General features: G+C 40.3%; 1 protein-coding gene and 1 long non-coding RNA gene across 2 annotated transcripts in view; both read right to left on the minus strand.

The window, feature by feature from the left end:
* LOC124155685 (zinc finger CCCH domain-containing protein 4) overlaps positions 1-11870 on the minus strand; it is a 49662-nt gene extending 37792 nt beyond the window's left edge. Inside the window, exon 1 of the mRNA XM_046529712.1 lies at positions 9005-11870. Coding sequence (XP_046385668.1) covers positions 9020-11092 — 2073 coding nt within the window. The 5' untranslated portion in view covers positions 11093-11870 and the 3' untranslated portion in view covers positions 9005-9019. The remainder of the gene's footprint in view (positions 1-9004) is intronic.
* Positions 1-21409, minus strand: part of LOC124155686 — a 171800-nt gene that overhangs the window by 99916 nt on the left and 50475 nt on the right. The gene's annotated exons all lie outside the window — the stretch shown is intronic.

Raw genomic sequence — 21409 nt, forward strand, 5'->3', positions numbered from 1 at the left:
ATGTGTTATATTGCTAAAAAGCTATTAAATTTGAAGATGGTTCGTGCATCGCGCTTTTGATATGTGTCTAATAATTCTACAAGATACAGGAAAACCAGGAAGGAATGCTGAGCTGAAAATAAAAGTTTTTTCAAAGCAGTGGTAAGTACTCAAAATGCGGTGGGTTACCGATGTTAGTTTTATGGCTCTATTAACGTTAATTTGGTAATTTTTTCGTGGTTTTAGATCTCAGTGACCTCGTTTTTTAGTTGAAAATATGTGTTATTCGCTAAGAATAAATTAGCGGTGCAAATAGATAGCGGAAATACTGCAGTATCTGCAATGGCGGCTTTGTTTACTCTTCCATGCATGCCCTTTCTCTTGTTTTTAAAGAGGATATGGCAAAGCATCCGATATTTATTTACGGAAATTTTTATTTTTATCTTCGCGGGAAATCAATGGTTCATGTTTTTCACATAATACCGTAATAATATCATGCCATGTTGCCGTGGAGGCATAGTTCCATCAGTTTTTACTAATTGTGTTATTGTACTTAATTGCAATTGTATAACCTCGGTGGTTTCGTAGCTCGCTTTGCAATTAATTGATGGCTTTAGATATTTAGTGAAGAATTTTGTGTCAGTACAGAAAGAGGAGGAAACATATCGCTCCACCACGAATTGAAAACTTGTATTATTTCATTCCTATTAGATACAGTTGTGCAGTGAATTTATGTTTTTTTGATCATGGTGAAAGTGTTAATGTGCATCCTACTCTAGTTTTAGGACTTAATGACAGTGAAATTATAATGGTAGCTTCTGTTATCTGGTGGGATAAGATTTATGGCGCCCTAGCGATAGTTATGCTTGCATCCATGCTCATTTTATGCAAGTATTGATGTTGTTTAGCGTACAATAATATACACGGACTAACGGTGATCCGCCTACGGATGTTGAAATATAATTAATTTCATATTTTTTTTTACTTCTGTGGATTTGCTGCCATTGCAGTTTAGAAATTGTTGTAGTTGTAAACAAAGTGCAACAACAGTAATGTGGTCAGGATATTTTTTGCTGAAAAGGGGCAGGGGTTACTATCTGTAATAAAAAAGGAAGTCATGAGAATAGAGTAAATGTTGGTAATATTAAGAATTGAAAGGATGAACTTATCTCTTGATATTTGCAATCGAAAATTTGGCCCCACCCTTTCATTATGATATTTTTCTCGTGCCTCAAAGCCTCACATTTTTGGTGAGACATAACCTCGTGTAACGCCATTATTAGCTAACTGTGGAGATTTTTCGTGGTAAAAGTACTGTCATTCCACATTTATAACTGATACGACCTAGGATTGCAACTCATTTTTTTAATATATTTTTTTAAATTTTGCCTAATTTTGAAAAATTTCTATTTCTAGGCGGTCATTCATCTCCAGATCTTTTGGTGGAAGTGATACTGCCACAACCGTGGAAAACCCTCAAATCTTCATGAACTTCGAGATTTATTTACATTTTTCACACTTCCAACCTTTGCCCTTATCCTTTAAGCTCGCCTGTACAGTGTTAATGATAGTGCTTGTGCTTTCATGAATAAATGCATTTTAAATTTAACAACAATCACTTCCTTCAACTACCGTTCCCAGACGTCCCCTTTTCCTTTACATTGGTTGCTGTTTCGGTTGATTTTGTGATGTGTATTTCTGTGACTTTCTTGGGTTAAGAATTTAGCAAGGTGTTTTTGTTGTGCCCAAAGTCTTAATTAGGGTTCTCAAACGTACATTTTCCATTTCAGAATAACCATTAAGTCTTAATCTAATCTTAATATGAGTCGTTATGTGAAGCTTTCAGTAATTAATTTTGGGCCAGTTTTTCTCATTGCGGATCTTGTAATTTCTGAATCGGAGATAACCATATCCTCGTAGCTACCAGTTTAGGATTGCCTGTTTAAGGTGACCTAATGAGAGTTTAAAGGAGATTTCTGCAGCCAAAACTTATTTCCCCATTCAGCATAATTGCGCTGGAGTTCCTTGGAGGAGGAAACGCCGACTCGATTGTCTGTATCGCCAATTTTTTTTGGGGGGACCGATACCTTGATAATTATATGTCAGGCAGTATGCCGTTAGCGATAAATATATGATGATCAGGACGCAAATAACTTCTTTTTTACGAAGTAGAGCTAATAAAATACGACTGCTAGCAGACGACAACATCTCATTTTCAATTTCTTCTAAAGGCAATGTTTTTTGTACATGGACTTTCTAACTGGCTGTCAATGAAATTAAAAGGCTATTAAATTGCTTCTTAGTGTTCAATTCAGTTGAAGGCATTTTAAATTCGTTGTTCCAGCGATCAAGTATTGTATTTGGTTCAATGCAATTTCGTAATGCTGGACGCGCAAACACCCACTAGCACCATCTATCGGCGATTCCCTCGCACGGAAGCTTTAGGGCCACCTAGCGGCCGGGAGTTGGAGGGGGCTGGCCATAATACTCTCGCGTTTAGTCAGGAGATACAGTGGTGTAAAAGGTGTCTGACAGTAAAAAAAAAAAAAAAAAAAAACACTTGCTCAGGAATTTCTCGCGCGCTAACTCTTAGCATCGTTAGCGTGTAAATGGGCGCTTTGCGATAAGCTGTGTAGACAAGTACGTCGAAAACGGGCACACTCGAAGCTATAAAGTAAAGACACAGCGATATGATGGTGGACCAAAGATATCGAGCATAAATGCTTGCACACAAACTCATCAGGAATATATAACAACCATACTCTCACAGTTAAAGTGAAGTTGCGGATATTTAAAAGGTTGGTAACAACAAAAATATATATGCTCAGGAATCTCTTGCGAACACATTCTTGGAATGATTATCACCTAAATGGGTGCCAAGCGACATGTTATGGGAACAAAGACATCAGGCATAATGAATACTTCAAAATACACTAATTCGCAAAGATGTTAAAATCTAATTCCATCGGCTTGCGTGTAGATGAACGAAGGTTTAAGAGGCAATTAAAACAAATCAACTATTCCTTTCGTACACCCACTATGCAAGTAAATGGGTACTTAGCGATATGGTGTGGGAACAGAGATATTGGTAATGAACATACTAAACGCTTATAAATAAATACATGTACTTATGAATATATTACAACTATATTAGAGTCTAACTCCCGCAGCCAGTATGAAGACATAGATTTATCTAGAAGTCAACTAACACAAATACACCATATATTAGTGAAACTGACCACCGCCTAAGTTTATTCTTTCATTTTCCAAAATGGAAAGGTTCCACACATTTAAGCCTGAAGTCATTAGTTACAAATACACAAGCTCAGGAATTCTTTGAAAGTACGCTTTTAGCGCGATTATCAAGTAAATGGTTGCTAGCGATATGTTGTGGGAACAGGGAGATTGGAAACGGACACATTCAATGTTTATAAATACACAGACTCAAGAACATATTGCTAATATATAACAATTTAACTTTCGCAGACAGTATGAAGATATACCTACATAGACTTAAAAGGCAACAATACTGATACACCTGCTAAGGGTTCCTTGCAAGCACGCTATTGGCACGATTATCAAATAAATGGGTGCTTAGCGATATTCTGTGAGAACAAGGAGGTTGGGAACGGGCATTCTAAACGTTTAAAAACACTCAGGACGGAAGATATATTTCATTCTAGGTCCTTTGGCTTGTATGAAGATGCACAAAGATTTGAATGGACATACAAAGATTTGAATTTAATACGAATCAAAAATTCCTTGCCAACGCCAACTAAGCAAGTAAATGGGTGGATATGTAGTATGAATAGGGAGAATGGAAACGGTAAAACTAAACCTCTTATAAATGCACACACTCAAGAAATATATTACAATCTAACTCCCTGAGCTAGTGTGAAGATAAATGTAGACTTAAAAGGCAACTAACACAAATACACCTGCTCAGAAATTCCTCGCTCTTAGCACGATTATCAAGTAAATGGGTGCCTAGCGATATGCTGTGGGAAGAAAGAGATTGGAAATGGGCAAACTAAATGCTTAAAAATACACTCGCTCAGGAATGCCCACAGTCTCGACTCATTAGGCGGGCCGAGTCGTCGCTAGCGGACACGCGCACCGTTAAGGAAGGACGAGGGAGACGGCTATCCACCTGACGCGCTGGCCTCCTTTTGGATCGAGTGGGACGCCACAAGGACCTCGGCGCTGCTGCCTCCCGACCTCAACCGCCTGGACCCCCCGAGGGCAGCCGTGGCCTGGCGACCGCATACCGCTAATAATACGAAGGCGGCAAGCAGGCAGACCATCCGCCGGCCATTTGAATTCCATTCGCGGCATTCCTCAAAAGTTTTGGGAGCGGAGGCTCTCGTCGGACCATCCCACGGCGCGCTCGAAACTGACGCGGGGCCGTCTAAAACTAAATATATGCGTAACTCCGATATTCGTCGAAGTGGAAATAGGCGAGGTACGTCAGTCGATATGGAAGGAATTAATGAACGGTGTCTGGCGTGTCTTCACGAAACCGATTCATGACGTAAATGAAAATAATGTGCTGTTCTATAAAAAAAAAACTAATTAAGCGACCCGGGATTCAAAGTCTAACCAAGCTTGGCTTTGAAGTGAGACATCTGAACCCAGGTTGTTTAACTATAGCCTTTATCTACATCTGTATCTACATAATACCCTGCGAGCCACCCCTAGGGTGTTTGGCAGGGGTGATCAATCACCAGCATGCAGCACGCAATTGGACTCCCACATGCACACCACACGGTCCAAAAAACGTCGCGTCTACTAACAAATTTTACTACCATATGCTGTTAGAAATAATAATAAAATTAAGAAACATGCATTAATTTTTACATAGGTTAGAAGGCTACACTACAAGTCATGCAATCTATTTATGAGTTCTATCGCTGCCGTTATAATCTCTCATTGATCGTGGAAAAAAAGACATTTTATGTGGAACAATATGGTACTGTCAGGTATATGATGTGGAAGATGGATTTGTAGACACAAAAATGACGAATGTGTATAATTGGCGAGTGATAAATACCCATTTAAAGGTAAGTTACGTACAAAAGGCGGAGCAACGGGCTGAGTGGGAGGAGTCCTAGGTATTGGCCGAAGTGTCCCGGGCTCAGATTTTGGGTGAAGGTTTCGAACAACTCCAAATAATTTCCTTTAAGTGCGAGGTAAGCAACTGGCCCCTACCCTATACATTCCTGGCACAATTTTCAACGCCATTCATAAAATTAATAGATATCCCATTGAGATAGTTCTCATATTATTGCTCACGGTAGCCGTACAAACTCTTTTAAAATTCAGTACAATTTCCACCATTATGTAGCGTAAAAATATTGATTTCATTTTACTTGAGAGTTCCTACTTCGGAAATAACAATTTTCAAACATTTCCTGCGACAGTAACATTCCATGATAAAAAAGCACTTTATATCATACACTTGAATGCCAGCACAGGAAATTTCCATACTCAAGGAGTTGCTTAATCGGATCAAAGTGGTGTTAGCTCATTCATGAACTCAAGGTTTCATATTAAATTGCTGTGCTGACCCTCACTATATTCTAGGTATTTAAAAAGTACAATCGCAGAAGATTTCTCAGCTGTTTACACCATAACATAACGACCAAGACACCAGAATTCCCCTTCATTACATCTTGCTCATCCTTTCCTTTCTGAATTTGGCAATTGGAAAAATACCATTAGAAGAACCCTGTGCAAGCAGGGCAACATGTAAATACCTTGAAAGCAAAATTTAATAAATATTCATCCATTCATATATCACGCAACTGCGTCAGAATTAAGGCACTAAAACGATGCTATCAACATCACGGGAACCTGATAAAAATCACCGGTCTCAATTGACTGCTCCCTAAACCTTGGAGAGAGTGTTAGGTTTCACTTCAAACAAAATACTTGAATCATTTTCGAATTCAGAATAGAAAAACGAAGATTTATAAACTGCAAATACAGACGATAGGTGTAAATTTTTGTAAATGTGTGTTAACAGTGACTATTATTTCACTATTAAACTGCAGTTAATTTGGTACCGAATGATTGTCTTTCCCAAATAAGTACCATTTTCTTTACGATGATACCAACAAGGCATCGACTTTCGGCATTTATTCTACACGAACCTTACATGGTATTGATATATAGCTCGTTTATTAGCAATCAGAGAATGTTAACCATGTCAACATTAATTTATTGTAATCGCATATCCTCTTGGTAAAACGGCTACCATGTACATTATGAAACTCAATTTACTGACAAAAATACGTTTTTAGCAGTAAAATAAAAACGAAAAGTGAAGGTGATAGCATGCTATCATGGATATTAACACATCCGTTACTACGAAAAGGTACAACAATCGGATTACGGATAGATAATACGATACGTAATTTTGAGAGGAATAATCTTCTCCAGATCATTTTCTACATATTTCAAATGAAAGTTTCTCAAAGTGGTCAACAAATTCTATTCATAGAGGCAAATGTACACTTCACTGACATAAAATCTGGATACTTCATAATCAATTATAGGATTTCTCATTAAAAAGAACCTTTTTCAAGAAACCAAGCTTGCGCATGAGTGGTGGAAATTGATTGGGCAGGAGTACTACAAACATTTTTAATGGAGATATTCATAACTTATTCCAACACCAGCTTCAATGATATTACAATATTTTCATTGCAAAATCATATAATTTCAGAGTTTAGTTTCCAAAAACTATTTCTTAAATTATTTGAGCTGAAGAAATATTATAAAAGCGCAATCAAACGAAAAAATGGTTAGACGGAAAAAATATTTTCATTTGTTCTAAAATCAGTCGAAATCAATTTTATGATATTTCATAGTTCTTAATCACTGATGCACTTATACAAAGAGTTGAGTAATATTTATATTGAATATTAAAGATATGTTGTTTTGGTTCCATCAGCTGATTGCTTTCCGAGGAAATACTTGATCTTATTCACCTAAAACGATGATAAAACACTTAAGTAGGTCGGCTGCTTTCCTCCTCAACTACATTTGGAAACTGATAACATTTGATAAATCATCTTATGCTGATATTTATGAATATGAATTAGGTGGGTATAATCACGATGATCTGCGTCCATGCAAGTGTCCTAAGGCCATGGAAATAAAAGGACAATGTTACATGGCTTTGAGATACGTTCATACTATGCTGCGTCTATTCATGGCTTAAATAGTGGATTCCGTCACATAAAAAGGAAAAAAACAGTCAATATAGCCGCTAATTTGATTAGAAAACTGAGAAAGTGGATTGATAAAATGTCAAGACGTTCTATAATTTGATTGAGGAAGGGACCGCGGCATGTTTAGTTAAACTGTTCTCAGAAAGTTAAACAACTAAAGCCAAAGATTTATAGATTTGAGACAAACTAAAAATAAGCTAGTTTACCAACTTTTAAGAGATGACATAATGATAAAGTGGGGCCAAGCGGTCCAATAGGATAATCACAACGAGGTGATGATTTTAAGTATTACTTACGTGGTTTACAGAACCGCGCACTCAAAACAAATCCGTCGAAACAGTCAGCAAATAATGCCATATAGACTACACAATAAATAGCTGCCCCAAAAAGTAAAAATAAATATTGAATGCATAAATATGCCACCCACCATTAGCAATGTTTTCGTTTACAGTTTTTAACTGGGTCAATACCTCCCTCTTCAAAACGAATTCCATGGATTCTTAGCCGCATAAGTACGCCATTGACCTTGAAAAATTGAAAAGTTTGCCTACAAGTGGCTAGCATTATAATAACTAATGCACATTCTTCAGCGAGACGAGCAATTCGTTCCTCTCGGGCGACGCATGCGCAATAGAAACCCACGCCTCTTTCTGGCCGCCGCCCAAGACGCGCATAATTCTGCCCAGGATGAAGGAACTACTCTCGCCTATCTCTCATCACCATTCAACCATGAAACCCGGCATTCCACGTGGCGAAAATCGTCAACAAGAAACGGCTCGCTCATGAATACAAATGGCGAATGAGACAGTGCGCATAAAGGAAACCTTTAAAAATTTTATTCGATCTCGTCTTGAGACGCGAGGAGAAAATCGATCGTGATTAAAATGCAAAGCCTTGGATTTAAATAATCCTTCTCGTGGACCACTGGAGAGTGGATAAAAAAACATTCGCTGACCACTAGCTACAATGGATAAGGCATTGTTTGAAATTTAAATACCATCAATAACATGAGTGTATAAGAATACCTGAATCCAGAAATCACGGCAGGTGATATTCATTTTAAAACTGATACCGAATACTTTATGATTCACTACGTGATTTGCATACAGCCCCAGAGTTAAAATATAAATTTTCAACCACCTGTATATCATGGGATCTTATGTCCCTTACCTAATTTCTTGCGGAATTATCTCCGTATTTTTGTGCAAATCACAGAAAATCACTGGAAGGAGTGATCTACTATGAGGATCACTAATCACTTGATATGTCTCTAATTCGCAAAATATGCCTTTAAAGCTTAGGAATGATTACAATGGCCATAGTATGAAAGGTTTCATTAAGATTAATCGAAAAAGTATTTCTATTGTCACCAAGGAATTTAAATTAAGCATATTTATGAAAAATATTATACAGAAACATAAATTCGAAGTCAAATAAATCAAGTCAATGTAATTTTTTAAAGTTAATTTTCAATAATAATTAGTGAATTGTTGCAGAAAATAACCTTCAAAGCTTCAAGCGTGATGGAGTAGAATTTTTTCCATTTTGAAAAAAAATAATTGCAATTTTCCAAGGTTATGAAATTTATTACGACCTAGGTTTCAATGATACTACATAAAACCTAGGGGGTAATAAAGTTTATAATCGTGGAAAATATCAAGCATTTATTTCAATATGTTACAGAAAACTTTTACTCTGAGGGAGTGTTGACCCCTAAAACTATCTCCATTTAGCTGCGCCCCTATCAATATCCTCTAAAACTAAAAAAGTACAGAAATTTGGATATTTACCTCAACATCTGATTTTCATCTCCTTCCAGAGGCGACCACCGCAGAGTCCGCCCTCCTCCTCCTGTTCTCGTACACCTCCGGAGGCACCTCTGACCTTTCGAGGTCGTCCCCGGACAGATCCAGGTCCTGCATCATCTGCATTATCTCTCGTTCCTTCTTAATATCCTCGCGCGGGGGCCCCGACGGTCCCACACCATTGCCCCCGTTCGTGGCGAACTTGAGGTTAGCCAATGACCCGTACGAACGGGCCCTGTGCTCCTGCCGGATGGAATACGAGAAAGCCCGCTCGTTCAGGTGACCCTTCTTCCTGTAAATCCCCGTGTTGAAGGGCGAGTCGATGGGGAGGTCCTCCCCTTCAGCCGACAGCTCCACCGCGACCTCCTCCTCGTCCCTACCATCTTCTTCCTCGTCTTGCTCCCTCCGGATCCTTCTAGGGTCCTTTGGAGTCTCCGTCCTCCTCCGTCTACCCGGTCTCTCGGTAGTTGCGTACTGCTGCATGAGGTAGGCCTCGGGAGGGTAAGGCCCGGGCTGGTACGGGCCCGGAGGGCTAAGGGGTCGACCCGAAGGCATGTAGACGGGCTCTTCCCCGTGCATGAACTGTGGAGGAACCATCTGCGGCATCATTGCGGGTGGAGGCATCATGGCGGGGTGCATAGTCGGCGGGTACTGGATGACCGGGTGCGGCATTCCCTTGCCCTTCTTGTTGTGTGGCATGGTGGCCATTGGGGCGGGTGCTAGGATTATGGGGGGTGGCATACCCCTCGGTATCATCATACCCCCGGCTTTGGGCCTGTGTGTGAAGGTGCCCGTGTGTGGGTGCTGCATCATCCGCTTTCCATGTGGGTGCATAGCAGGGGGATGGACGAGGACCATGTGGGGTGGTGGGGCCATCTGGTGCGGGTGCGGATAGCCGTTGCCGAGGTGCAGGGCCGGCATAGACGGCGCCCTCATCATGCCACCGTTTGCCATTCCACCGCTCATGGCGCTACCGGGCCGACCATTGCGCATCAGCGTCGGTGCACCACCGTTGTAGTGCATCATCATCATCATTTCCTTGTTGGCATTGTTCTTCTTGGCGTTGTTCTTCTTTTCCTTTGCCTTCTTCCTCTCATCCGCGTCCGAAGGTGCCGGAGGCGGAGGAGGCGGCGGCGTCGCTTTGGACACCTGACGGGGCCTCCGGTTGGTGCCACCGGGGGTGGTGGTGTTGGAGGACCGGACGCTCCTCAGTGTGCTGCCCGAGTAGTCCCCATAGTCCGGCTCCACTCCTGCCCACACTTTGTGATTCTCGTCTCCATTGTACACGGACATCTCGTCCGCGGCCGAGGATCTCAGGGTACCATTCTGCGAGGGCGGCGGAGGCCCGTGACCATTGGTCGTAGGGGTTGTCTCCCATCCTTCCACCTTTTCTAAGCTCGTCACCGGGTCTGCAATGACGGATCCACCCTTTTTCTTCCCATTGCTTTTTGCAGTTGAGCTGCCGTCTCGACGCATCGTATTCGACGCCATGGTACGAAGGGTACCATAGACGCTGTTTCCTCCACCTCCCGACTCCGAATTCCTGGCATAGGAGGAATCTGCATAGGCGTGGAGGAAGCATTGGACCAGAGAGATGGCCGCCAGCTCCTTCTTGCAGATGAACGCGTGGCACTCGAGGACCTTAATCCCGGTGGTGCGCCGCAGGATGGCCGCGAAGAGGGGAGGGTGCCGTGCGGAGGGACCCCTGGCGAAGGGCGAATGCAGAGGTAGGAACCGGGCATTGCCGCCATTGCTGCTGCCCCCGGACCCCGGCACCACAGCCACATACCTCACGGCAGCGCAGTAGTGCAGGCTCTCGATGGGAAAGAACCGGGTCACCTCCTTGAGGTTCTCATCTACATTCTCGAGGAGCAGGCCGTTGGACCAGACGCTGAGCCAAGAGTCTATCCCTTTGGCTCCCGAAGCCCCTTGCTCAGGGTACAGTTCCCTCAGGGGCTCCTGTATCCCTTGGAGGCCGTCCTTGGTGACGTGGGGAACGGCCGAACCCAGGTAGAGGACGCGGCATCGGCACGTGGGGGTGGAATCCGGCTCTGCGGCTCGCGGGGCGGCCATCTTGGTTTGCGCCCTCGGCCCTCCCGTCCCACCTCCCCCTCTCCCCGTGAACCCCGTCGCGAGGGGAGCTGGTCCCTCCGTGTCGAGAGTGCAGCCCGCCTCCTTTCACCCTTTGGCGGCCCACGCGCTGCCCTAGGACCCCGGAATGGAGCAGGGCGGATGGCACAAAAAAGGGGAGATAACGTGGCAAAAACTAAAAGCCTCTCTATGATAATCTTCCAGAGAACTCACTTCCCTCATCCACTCAAACACAACACAAGCAATACGCCGAGTTCACGTCGGGAAAAACTCACTTCTCCGCTCACTTCGGATTGCATGAGGAGAATCCGCACCGCCTTCAATCACCTCCGATGACACAAAGTCACTTGCGCGTAGCGAATCGCTGGGAAACTTCAACGCCTGAGATGGAGTCACTACTACTTCACTTTCAGGAACGTGGGAGATTATCAAGACACCAAGTCACTTGTTGGCTTCTGATCACAAAGAGACTTCAATGCCTGAGACGGAGTCACTATTACTTCACTCGCGGGAACGTGGGATGAAGTCCACGATCACAAAATTCGGCGGCGTATAAACTTTTCGTGTTAAAAATAAACGTCTCGAGCACAACGAAAGGTGCAATGCACCTGCAAAATCCTGCCAGACAAGGGTTCGTGGCGACTACGGGGCTGCCTTCCCCATATAGGGTGCGAGGGGGGAAGGTAGTGGAAAATTAAAGGGGGACGTCCACGGGAGAGCCACACGCTAGACCCGCAGCGAACGCTCTCTCGACAACACTGAGGTGAGCCGTCGCCTGGCGGCTCTCGCGTCCTCGGCTGGAGGCTTCGCGCATGCGCACTAGGGCGTGTTTTCCTCTTTCGCTCCTTTTGCTCTCACCTCTAGAGCTCCTTCCAGAACCTCACAGGCTACCTGCGAATGCCCGCGACGGGCAATCCTTTGCGTCGGCCTTCTAATTTTTTTCCTAGAACCCTTCGCCGATCCTGAGTCCCTTTTCTATGTTATCCTCTTTCCTTTTTTCCCCCCTGTTTTCACAAAAAAATCTTTCATTTTGAAATGCTGTTACCATGGCAACAGTATTGATGAGATTGAATCGATATGCCTTACCTCATCTTATGAAACTCATTATGCTAAAATTTGTTAATCTATGCCTTAAACTTTAATTACAGGTGAATTGTGGATGGATGTGGGTGGTGAAAAGGTTCTACTTCCACATAAACCTATCGAAAACGTAATTTAGCTATAAAACTAATTATGAATGTAATTCAGCGCTAATAGAAAATAATATTTTCAGTTTTTAGCTTTTGTTTTCACTTCCTGTTGAATTAAAATGGATACCGTGCGCAATTCATTTTATTGTGGCACCAAAAATTTCACAATTTATACTTCCACCGGATTTATAACGATGGTTTTTAGTCAAGTTAATCAGTAATATCGGGTGATATCTTGATGAAACAGCTTTAGTGTCGTCATTGATGAAATCTGCCGGGTGATAATTTCCTACGTACGACGGAAGCGGAGAAAATGTGGAGGGAGGTAGAGATGTTTGTCAGCATAGGATGTTTGCTTGAGGACTGTTGAGATGCGTGACTCCTCCATCAGGAAAAAGTACCCTTTCAGCTCACTTCGACTATGAAGAAATCATACTCTCTGAGCTACCTCCAGAAAATTCGATATCGTAAGGATTGTGGAATGGATCAATTTTTTCGCAATATTCACGATAATGTTGAATTAATCTATGTTCTCTCTTCTCAGGCTATTAAATAATGTGAGAGACTAGGGCATTTTTTTAATAAATTCAGTTAAAAACAAAAGAGTTTTGAGTAAATATAAGCTTATTGGTGAGGAATTCTAATAATATTTGAATGCTTTAAGATTTGAATATTTGAATTATTTCTAGAAACACATATGCTTCATTTCAGTAAACATAACTTCTCTCAACTAATTCCTGCTTTGTAAGCACTAAAGAGGCTGTTTCATAAATTGTCAACCCTACGCAGATTCCTCCATCAGTAAATGTATTTTCATGCATCTATCGTTTACCATATTTCTGCAACTTCATACTAACTGGAGAGATAAAATTTATTTAAAGAATACTCTCATTTAGATAAGAACTTGGGCCAAAAAGCTCATAAAGAAATGGAGTACACGAAATAGAGATAAAATACGAGTTAAACAAGGCTAAGGTAGAAAAATATCGGCCAATTAGTGGAAGTAAACTGGACGCTAAGTTATATTGATGGGCAGCAAGATGATTTCTCATAAATTATTCCTGTAGCATTTACATACGCATAGTCGCCAATGATTGTGTTAAATATTTTAAGTTGTTTCATATATTTCGTTTGATAATTGTTTCAAGGCATTTGAATGACTTATAAACACTTTTTGCATTTTTCAAATAGTAGTAAGCAATATTGACGCATTATATACAGTAGTAAGACGAATGTTTAATTAATCTTCATTTCCGATTAAACATATTTTGAAAGCAAGTAATTTCTTTCACCTGAATGACACATTCCGCTGTTTGCAAGTCAATAACTTTACGTTAACTGAACGCAATAAAGCCACATTTTCAACATTATCACCTCCGATTTCTTCGAAATTTAAATTTTCAGTTACCCTTAAAATTAATGTTAAAGTAACCAATTAGTGTAATTTTACAACAATTGCCCAAAAAGTTCATAAACACTAAGGTTGGGAAAAATGACAAATTTCACGGTGTCTATCTGCAGAGAAACGCCTATTACGTTATTTTTAACACAAATGCAGCATTTAATAAAAACAAATAGTTTTTAAAAAGGGAGAAAAATACAACTTTAAGCTCTTGGCCCTGGTCCTCGGGAGGGTCGGGTTGAGCGGTGTGTTGAAATAAAATGGAATCACCCCAAAACAATAATAGGCGAAACATTTACAGATGGGTGTCAGAAGACGTGAAGTTCGCAGTTACGAGTGCAGTAGCGGTGACTAAGAGCCACAACGACTTCCGTCGAACAATTCCAGTTTTACATGCAATTCCGCCCGCATTCTTCTGAATTACGCAACTGTGAGGCTTCTTCCAACACGCAACGTGGGCGTAGTAAGCAGGCCACTGCGTCTCATCATCAGATCATTGATCGCATGCTACGCTGCAGAATTCTTGCAGCGTGATATACGGGTGCAATTAGCAACTCCGTCGTGATATCACAATCAAATTTCATTCGGAGGCAAAATATACTAACATTGATGAAGAAAAGCAAGTTACTCGAGATTCACTATTTCTTTAACACTGACTATTTATTTATTTTTCCTTTCTAAAGTCTGTTCAATGTGCACAGGTAGCTCTTCTCATACTCTGTTCAACGTTTCGACAATGGTTACAGGCATCATTAGGGCTTAGTACTTTTTATACGGTCGTCGAATTTTCCCTTAGTACTTCTACTGTAACTAATGCTTTGAACTATATTCTAATACATGTATTTCTTCTATATGTAATGAAACTTGTTGCCATTCTTAGATATTACTTACGTCTACCGAACAAGCGATCAAGGGCGAATAAAAATTCTACAGAAATGATTTCTGCGGGACCTTATCCTTTATTCTGTACTACTACTTCTAAAGCAACTACGCATGCTCTACGGAACTAAATACATGGAATAAATAAGCAAGGGTATGAATTTATTTTATTGAAATCATTTGTACTTATTGTTTCCAAGCAAGAACCTGTTTTCTGTACCATTCGTTAGAGAAGGTCCCTGTTTTACTAGAACAGCGGGGATTTCTACAGAACTCCTTACAATATACAGAATATTCTAGCAAAAAGCTTTAAGAGAGAGACCTAGCAGAATAGTTTATTACGATGATAAACGCCCGAACGCCACCTCCCCGTTGGGAAACTCGGTGTTTTATTGCTTTTTTCTTAGTGTGTTTAATTGATATTCGATGATAATGAAACACAATATCTGCAGTGACATTAAAACATTAAATGGATTACATAAACAATTAATAAATACCTCCTTGAAAGCTTCTTGGTAAATTTAGCACACCATATACCCACTGTCCATACGTCTTCAGAAACACTTAGCCGTTAAGTATTATCATATTATGACCAGGATAGCTTACAATAGCAGAGTCATAATAAAACTTCAATGTAACTCACGTATCCAGAGGTGTGTAGGTAGTAGTAAACTTGTAAATAGTAATTGAATAAGAATTTTAAACATGAGGTGTATGAAGTCTGCGTGTTCGCAAGTGTGATGTGAAAGATTTATCTTATTCATGATTTCTGACAGAGTCATTGCATATGTACAAATGCCTTGTAATTTTTACAATCTTTATGTAAATACTTTACACAAGAACTAGGAATACGAGTGAAAATTTATTGCAATTACGGAAAGCGAGAGAACATTAACTTTCACGAGCGGCTGCCAAAGTGCGCTAATGAGAATTTACGGGAAGGAAATCAAATCAACTATTGTATTCTCTTTGTACATAAATATAGAACACTCAGGAATAAGACAGATATAAGCTTGAAGGGGAACAGAAAAATTCTAATTCGCAGGTAGGGCATGGCCAGAATTGAACGTGCGGAAATCGCGTTCACCGAGCAGATAAATTCGGGTAAATTCGCGTTACCCAGAGCTACATAAATTGGCTTTAATTAATATAAGACTATTCATTCACCGAAAAAAAAACTCCAAAAAAGCATAAGAAATGAAATTATCCATTACACCATAAATTTCCGGCTGAAGCTCAAAATCGGCCCGGAAGTAATCATGTGTTTGGAAAGCATCGCGATAAACGACCATTCTCTATCCACTCGGAAATTAATTGAACGTGGAGAATAGCCCTGTTTAAATAATTCAATGTCCCTTAATAATCCTGAGGTCCCTGAGTTAATGATCCTGATGTTGGCTAAGCAGAACCACGTTACACCACAGTTTGGGATTAACAAAAATATCATGTTGCGCATCCCCTCAATAGTCCTTCTAATTGCCGAGTAAATTGGCATATCTGCAGTAATTAAAAGAAATAAATTAGGTTTAAATGCAATGCACATTGCACACGTCAAAGGTGAAAATTTGAAAAAATAGACTTAACCCAGTACAAAATCAGATCTCCCGATACTATGTCAAACCAGCTACCAACTACAACACCATGTCATTATTACTCGAAGATAATGTTTGTAGGATCTACTGATGCAGTCCTAATTAATGCGAGTTTTTATCATCGTTCATCAGTAGGGAATTTAAATGCATATTGAGCTCTCTGAAGCTATCATCTTTACTCGTTTTAGGTGACCTTTCTTATAGTGGTCAATAAACACGTGAAATAACGGAGACAAGAATAAAAAAATGTGAGACGGCAACTCACAGGAGACTGATTACTTCAAGAATAACCTTTAAGTAAAGTTCAAGGTAAGTCTGAAGCTGTCACCATAAGTCAATTACCTATTAAAGCCGAACAAGATAAATGAAGTGAAAACTTGTTACCTTGATAAAAATTTCAATATCCTTCACAAAATGATTAGCTATAAACAAATGTAAATATCAATTTATTTAACGGCAATGAATTGCACACTGAGCGCTATTTGGTATTAGTTCGCCGAAATAATATGCGATAATATTTCCAGGGATAAAGGATTAATAAGGACCTAATTAAAGGATGCTTGAAGCTCATAGCCATTGCTGCATAACTCTAATTACAGTGTGTCACGAGTGAAACTCCTTCAGCCGACGAAAATTGATTTTATATACTTGGGAGACCAATCAGCTGAAATATAATAAAATATGTATCATTTTATATCTGAGAGAAGAATCATTGACAGATACGGAACCATTAAATTTGTCAAAACATTCAAGTACTTCACAACCCCGTTTTGTCTTCAGATAAGGGAGTAGATAATATTTTGAAACATGAAAAAACCACTGAAATCTTAAATTGAACGGATACTACAGGTTCTAATTCTTAAAAAATACTTCTAATTTCAATTGGCTAGTCATTTCGGAGCTTAAAAAACAGTTTATATACCTATTACGACTGATAGAAGACCGGTACAGACCAATAAAAATATAATCATGATAATAAATAATTTCTTTGTTTTTCAAATAAAAAATTTGTCCTGGTTAGCCCAAAGAAATTCCAAATGCGATATCATTTTATTCCTGCAGCTTACACAAAATGATGATATATTAGCAGCCCCAAAAAATAGAAGATAAATTATTTACTACAACATTCTCAGGGAAGTTATTTACAATACACGAAGGAACTGCTATGCATAACAAAAATGGGAGGAATATTTTGTCAAAAATAATTTACTCTTGTTATCACTAAGAACTTGCTTCGTCAGCCCAAACAAGATAAAATACATTATTTAGCATCTTTAACGCCATAGAAGATTGGAGAGAGAGTGATTCTTGCTCGATATCAAAAATCCTTAACTCGAACTTCCAATCTGTAAATAGTCGTGAAATACCTCTCGTAGTTTCACTCCACGTCCTTGTTCCAGTGGAGTTCCCCCCAATCTTCCCTTTCGTCATTCATAGTCAAGGCCTCTTTGAGTACCAGACCCCTCACTGGGTGCTATCTCCCATTTATCACAGCTCGATAAAAAGAAAAGCCCTCGCGTGGCGCCTCTCGGACCGCAGCCTCAATGCCGAAGGCGTCGCGTGAATTTCGAAGGACCTCCAAGCGACTGGGGACGAGAAGAATTTCAGTCCATGGGACGGGGAGGCCATCAAAACACATGATCAGCGAACTAAGTCAAATGAAAGTTCGAGGCTCGAATTGGTGAGGGCAAATACCTAAAATCCCAATCCGTTTTAGAAGTAAAGGGTGTTGAATCGCCATGTTTAAAACCACCAAAAGTCTTTCAAAAACTCGGCTACTTTGAATGCATAATACTAATAAGCATAATCAATCCTCATTGACTATTAAAATGCGCACAAGGTTTGTCGGAAGTTTAAAAATAGATGATCGGTTTACTCCTCTACCAAATATTATTTTCCATACTATTCTCTAAAGCGCTATTTGCAAAGTATGAATAAGGTGCTATTCATAGCAAAAATGGAAGACATGTTTTTTTAATTATTTACCTCTTTCATCATTAACTACTTAATTTCAAATTTCGGGATTAATTTTCTAGTAAATCTACCATGTTTCAATTCATGGTAGTGATTCAAATTTATTATCATACCTTTAGATGATTTAATGTTCCATTAAATATTTAAATTCTGTATTCTTATATTCTCTACATATACTCTACTTATATTTTTGGAGCAATAAAATCATCATTGATTTTCATAATTAGTTTCCATTAGATTTCATGATTTTTTTTTCAATTTGAGAAACAAGTAGAGCCCGCCACGACCAGAATGGCCCTAGAGCATGTAATGACATCATAGTACAGATTTTCCTTGTCTAGTATTAACATTTTTTCACAAACATTTTTAAAATTGATTGACTTAATAGTAACTTTATTGATTAGAGTGATATCAAAGGTTTCACCTCGTTGTACCTTTAAAAAAATATTCAATATGTGGTATATACACAGCTTCCATTTAAATAAGGTGCATTTTCATCTTATTTTATTGAATATTCGTCACTCTATACATATAATTCAATTGGGAACTCCAGGTCTCTGAAATCAACGCATTAAAAATTGTACCTAAATGTGCGATGAAAGCCAAGGAAAATATAATATACATTCCTGAAGCTGTTCATTGAAATATCCGCAGTCGAATAATGAATGTAAGCTATTCTACCGAAATTTCCAGAAATTTTCGTTAGCCCAGCAGAGCAAAAAATTGAGCGTACGCCTAACTACATGAATCACAAGCTGTCAACGGATTTGGATATTTTTTTCTTTTTTCTGCGGACCTCAAGATTCATTATTAGGTTGGGGACAATGACGCGGATGAGATAAGAATCGCTGAATGTAGCCCTATCCTAGGATCGTTCAGTGTAAATTGACAATCCATCGACTAATATATATTTTCGTTTTATAATCACTGATATTAATTTTCTGACAGTTAAAAATATAAGAGCTGTATGTTAAAGTGACGCATTAGGGAGGGTTACCTCGACTCTAATTGTTCTTTGAACTAGGCTACGATTCTCCGGCACCACATTTATTACTATCTAGTTAGTTACTTCTACAATCCGATTTTTACAGTCGTTTTCAATCAGGAGAAAAGCGCTACGGTCAACATATGCAATTAGAGCTTCCGAAGTCAACGGAACAATTGAAGCAACTGAAAGCCAACCAGAAAAAAGATCATTGACCATTTAGATAACTATTGCAATCAATTAATTAACTATCTGCGTGAATAGTTCTCGCGATCGCCAACGAGTCGAGAACTGCACAAGAAGTGATTCACTCAAAGGACGATGACCGAGTCGGACATCGAAACGTCGGCAGTTATGCAGTTCCTGATCCGGTGGCGATCCCGAGAACTCTTCACGACGTCCATTCGCCGGGAAAGCACTAAATCTAATTAACTATCTGCTTCCTTGCCTCCCCTTATACACGCCCCTAACCTCAGATCCTCTCCAAAGAGTTTGCTAACCCTTGGCGATGAGAGACATCGTGAATTCATAAGATACACTCTTCGCGGTTAAGTCACCGAGTGGCATATTCCAATGCGCCTTTCGCATTTACGAGCACATTTGGCAGACGAGTCTCTGGCTCCTTCTTCATCGTGTCCCACGGCGTAAGCCGAGACCCTCTTCATTTCACTGGCCACCCCCTCTCGTCAAAACGCCAATTAGGCGTCCAGAGGCAGGAGCGGATTTCCGGAAGCCAGAGGCTCTCATGCGAAACGCGGGGGCAAGCACTCAACATCCTGCGAGTTGAAAGACTTATCTGAGAGCCCGCGCGAAAATGACCTTACGTATCTTCACCTATTTCAAAGGGGGGCGTGGTAGCGTAGTGAGTCGGGCTTCCTGATATTGATCGAAGAGTCCAGAGTTCTTGTCCAGGTGAAGATAAAATGATAATATGACGAAGTAAATAGAAATAAAGGCATCCAAGAGGTTTATGTAAACCATTTAAAATTGATTTATTTGATCGATCAGAACCGAGACCGAGCTGATAATCTGTATATGGAAATAATCTTGCTGCTCGGGATCGGTTTTACCTGAAGTTCCCTCTGAGAAAATGGCTTAGTGGTGAAACTGGCTAACTCACCAGACCGGCAATCGGGAGATCCGGGTTCGAATCCCGGCTAAGTTATATATTTTTTCATGGCGAACTTCATCCGTTTGTGTACTTAGTGATATTATGAGTTAGTACTGGTGCTGTGCCTAAATAATTTTATTTATACCATTGTGACCTATTTGGTAACGTGTTTGACTGCAGACCAAACAGTAGGTACTGCATAGGCGGATCCAGGGGGGGGGGGGTACGGGGGCACGTGCCCCCCCCCCCAGACCCTTAAAAATATGGTTGATTTTTAATACGGTCCCATTGTCATTTCGTTCGTTTTGTATAACAAGGTATCCTTGTGCCCCCCCTGAACAAAATCCTGGATACGGCCTTGCTTGTGCCCCTCCCAGAAAGATATCCTGGATCCGCCCCTGCAGTACTGAGTAACATTACTGAGTCAAGCCTCAAACAGCCCTCACAAAAACCATGGCAGTGCAAGATGACACATGAAATATACTTGCCCCCCCTTCCCAGAGTGGGTAAAATTGTACGATTATATAATCTGGGGCGAGTTCTACCCTCACCAAGCTAAACTCATGGTCTAGGTGACACACAGAGAGAAAAGGAACTATTACACAAAATAAAAATCATAAATAGATTCTGATGCAAGACCATAGGTAGAAAAATTTTTTGGGGGTGGTCATAAAGGGGAAATGTATTTTTGGGGTGTTCTTTTATGGGGTATGTCCACTTTTGAGTCTGTGTCTTCACAATGTTTCGGTTTTGAACACCTTGAATTCCCCCCTCCCCCCAAAAAATTGCTACAGCCTTTTTCTTATGAAATGGATTGAATTACTCAAAAAATCCACAGCAAAGAAGGGTGAGGTAGAAACAATTCCAGTTTTTTAATTTGTTCTCAAAATTATTTATTTTCCTTGCATTAATTGTCCATTCAATAATTTAACAAGTGCTATGAGCCTATCTTGACAACTTAACTTGAATAGCATTCTACCAATTAACGTAGGTTTCCATGGAGTGCTAAAGAAGTAATCTGGGAGCCTTCCTTTCCTTCCAGCGCTACCTTCTTCAATTCACAGTAAGGCCTCCTCCCTTTCAATCTATCTAACAATCCTATTCTCTTCCTTCCCCTCCCTTGTTTACCTAACATTCTACCCTCTAACACCGCTTTCAACATTCCC

Source organism: Ischnura elegans, chromosome 3 (assembly GCF_921293095.1).
Source record: "Ischnura elegans chromosome 3, ioIscEleg1.1, whole genome shotgun sequence".
NCBI lineage: Eukaryota > Metazoa > Arthropoda > Insecta > Odonata > Coenagrionidae > Ischnura > Ischnura elegans.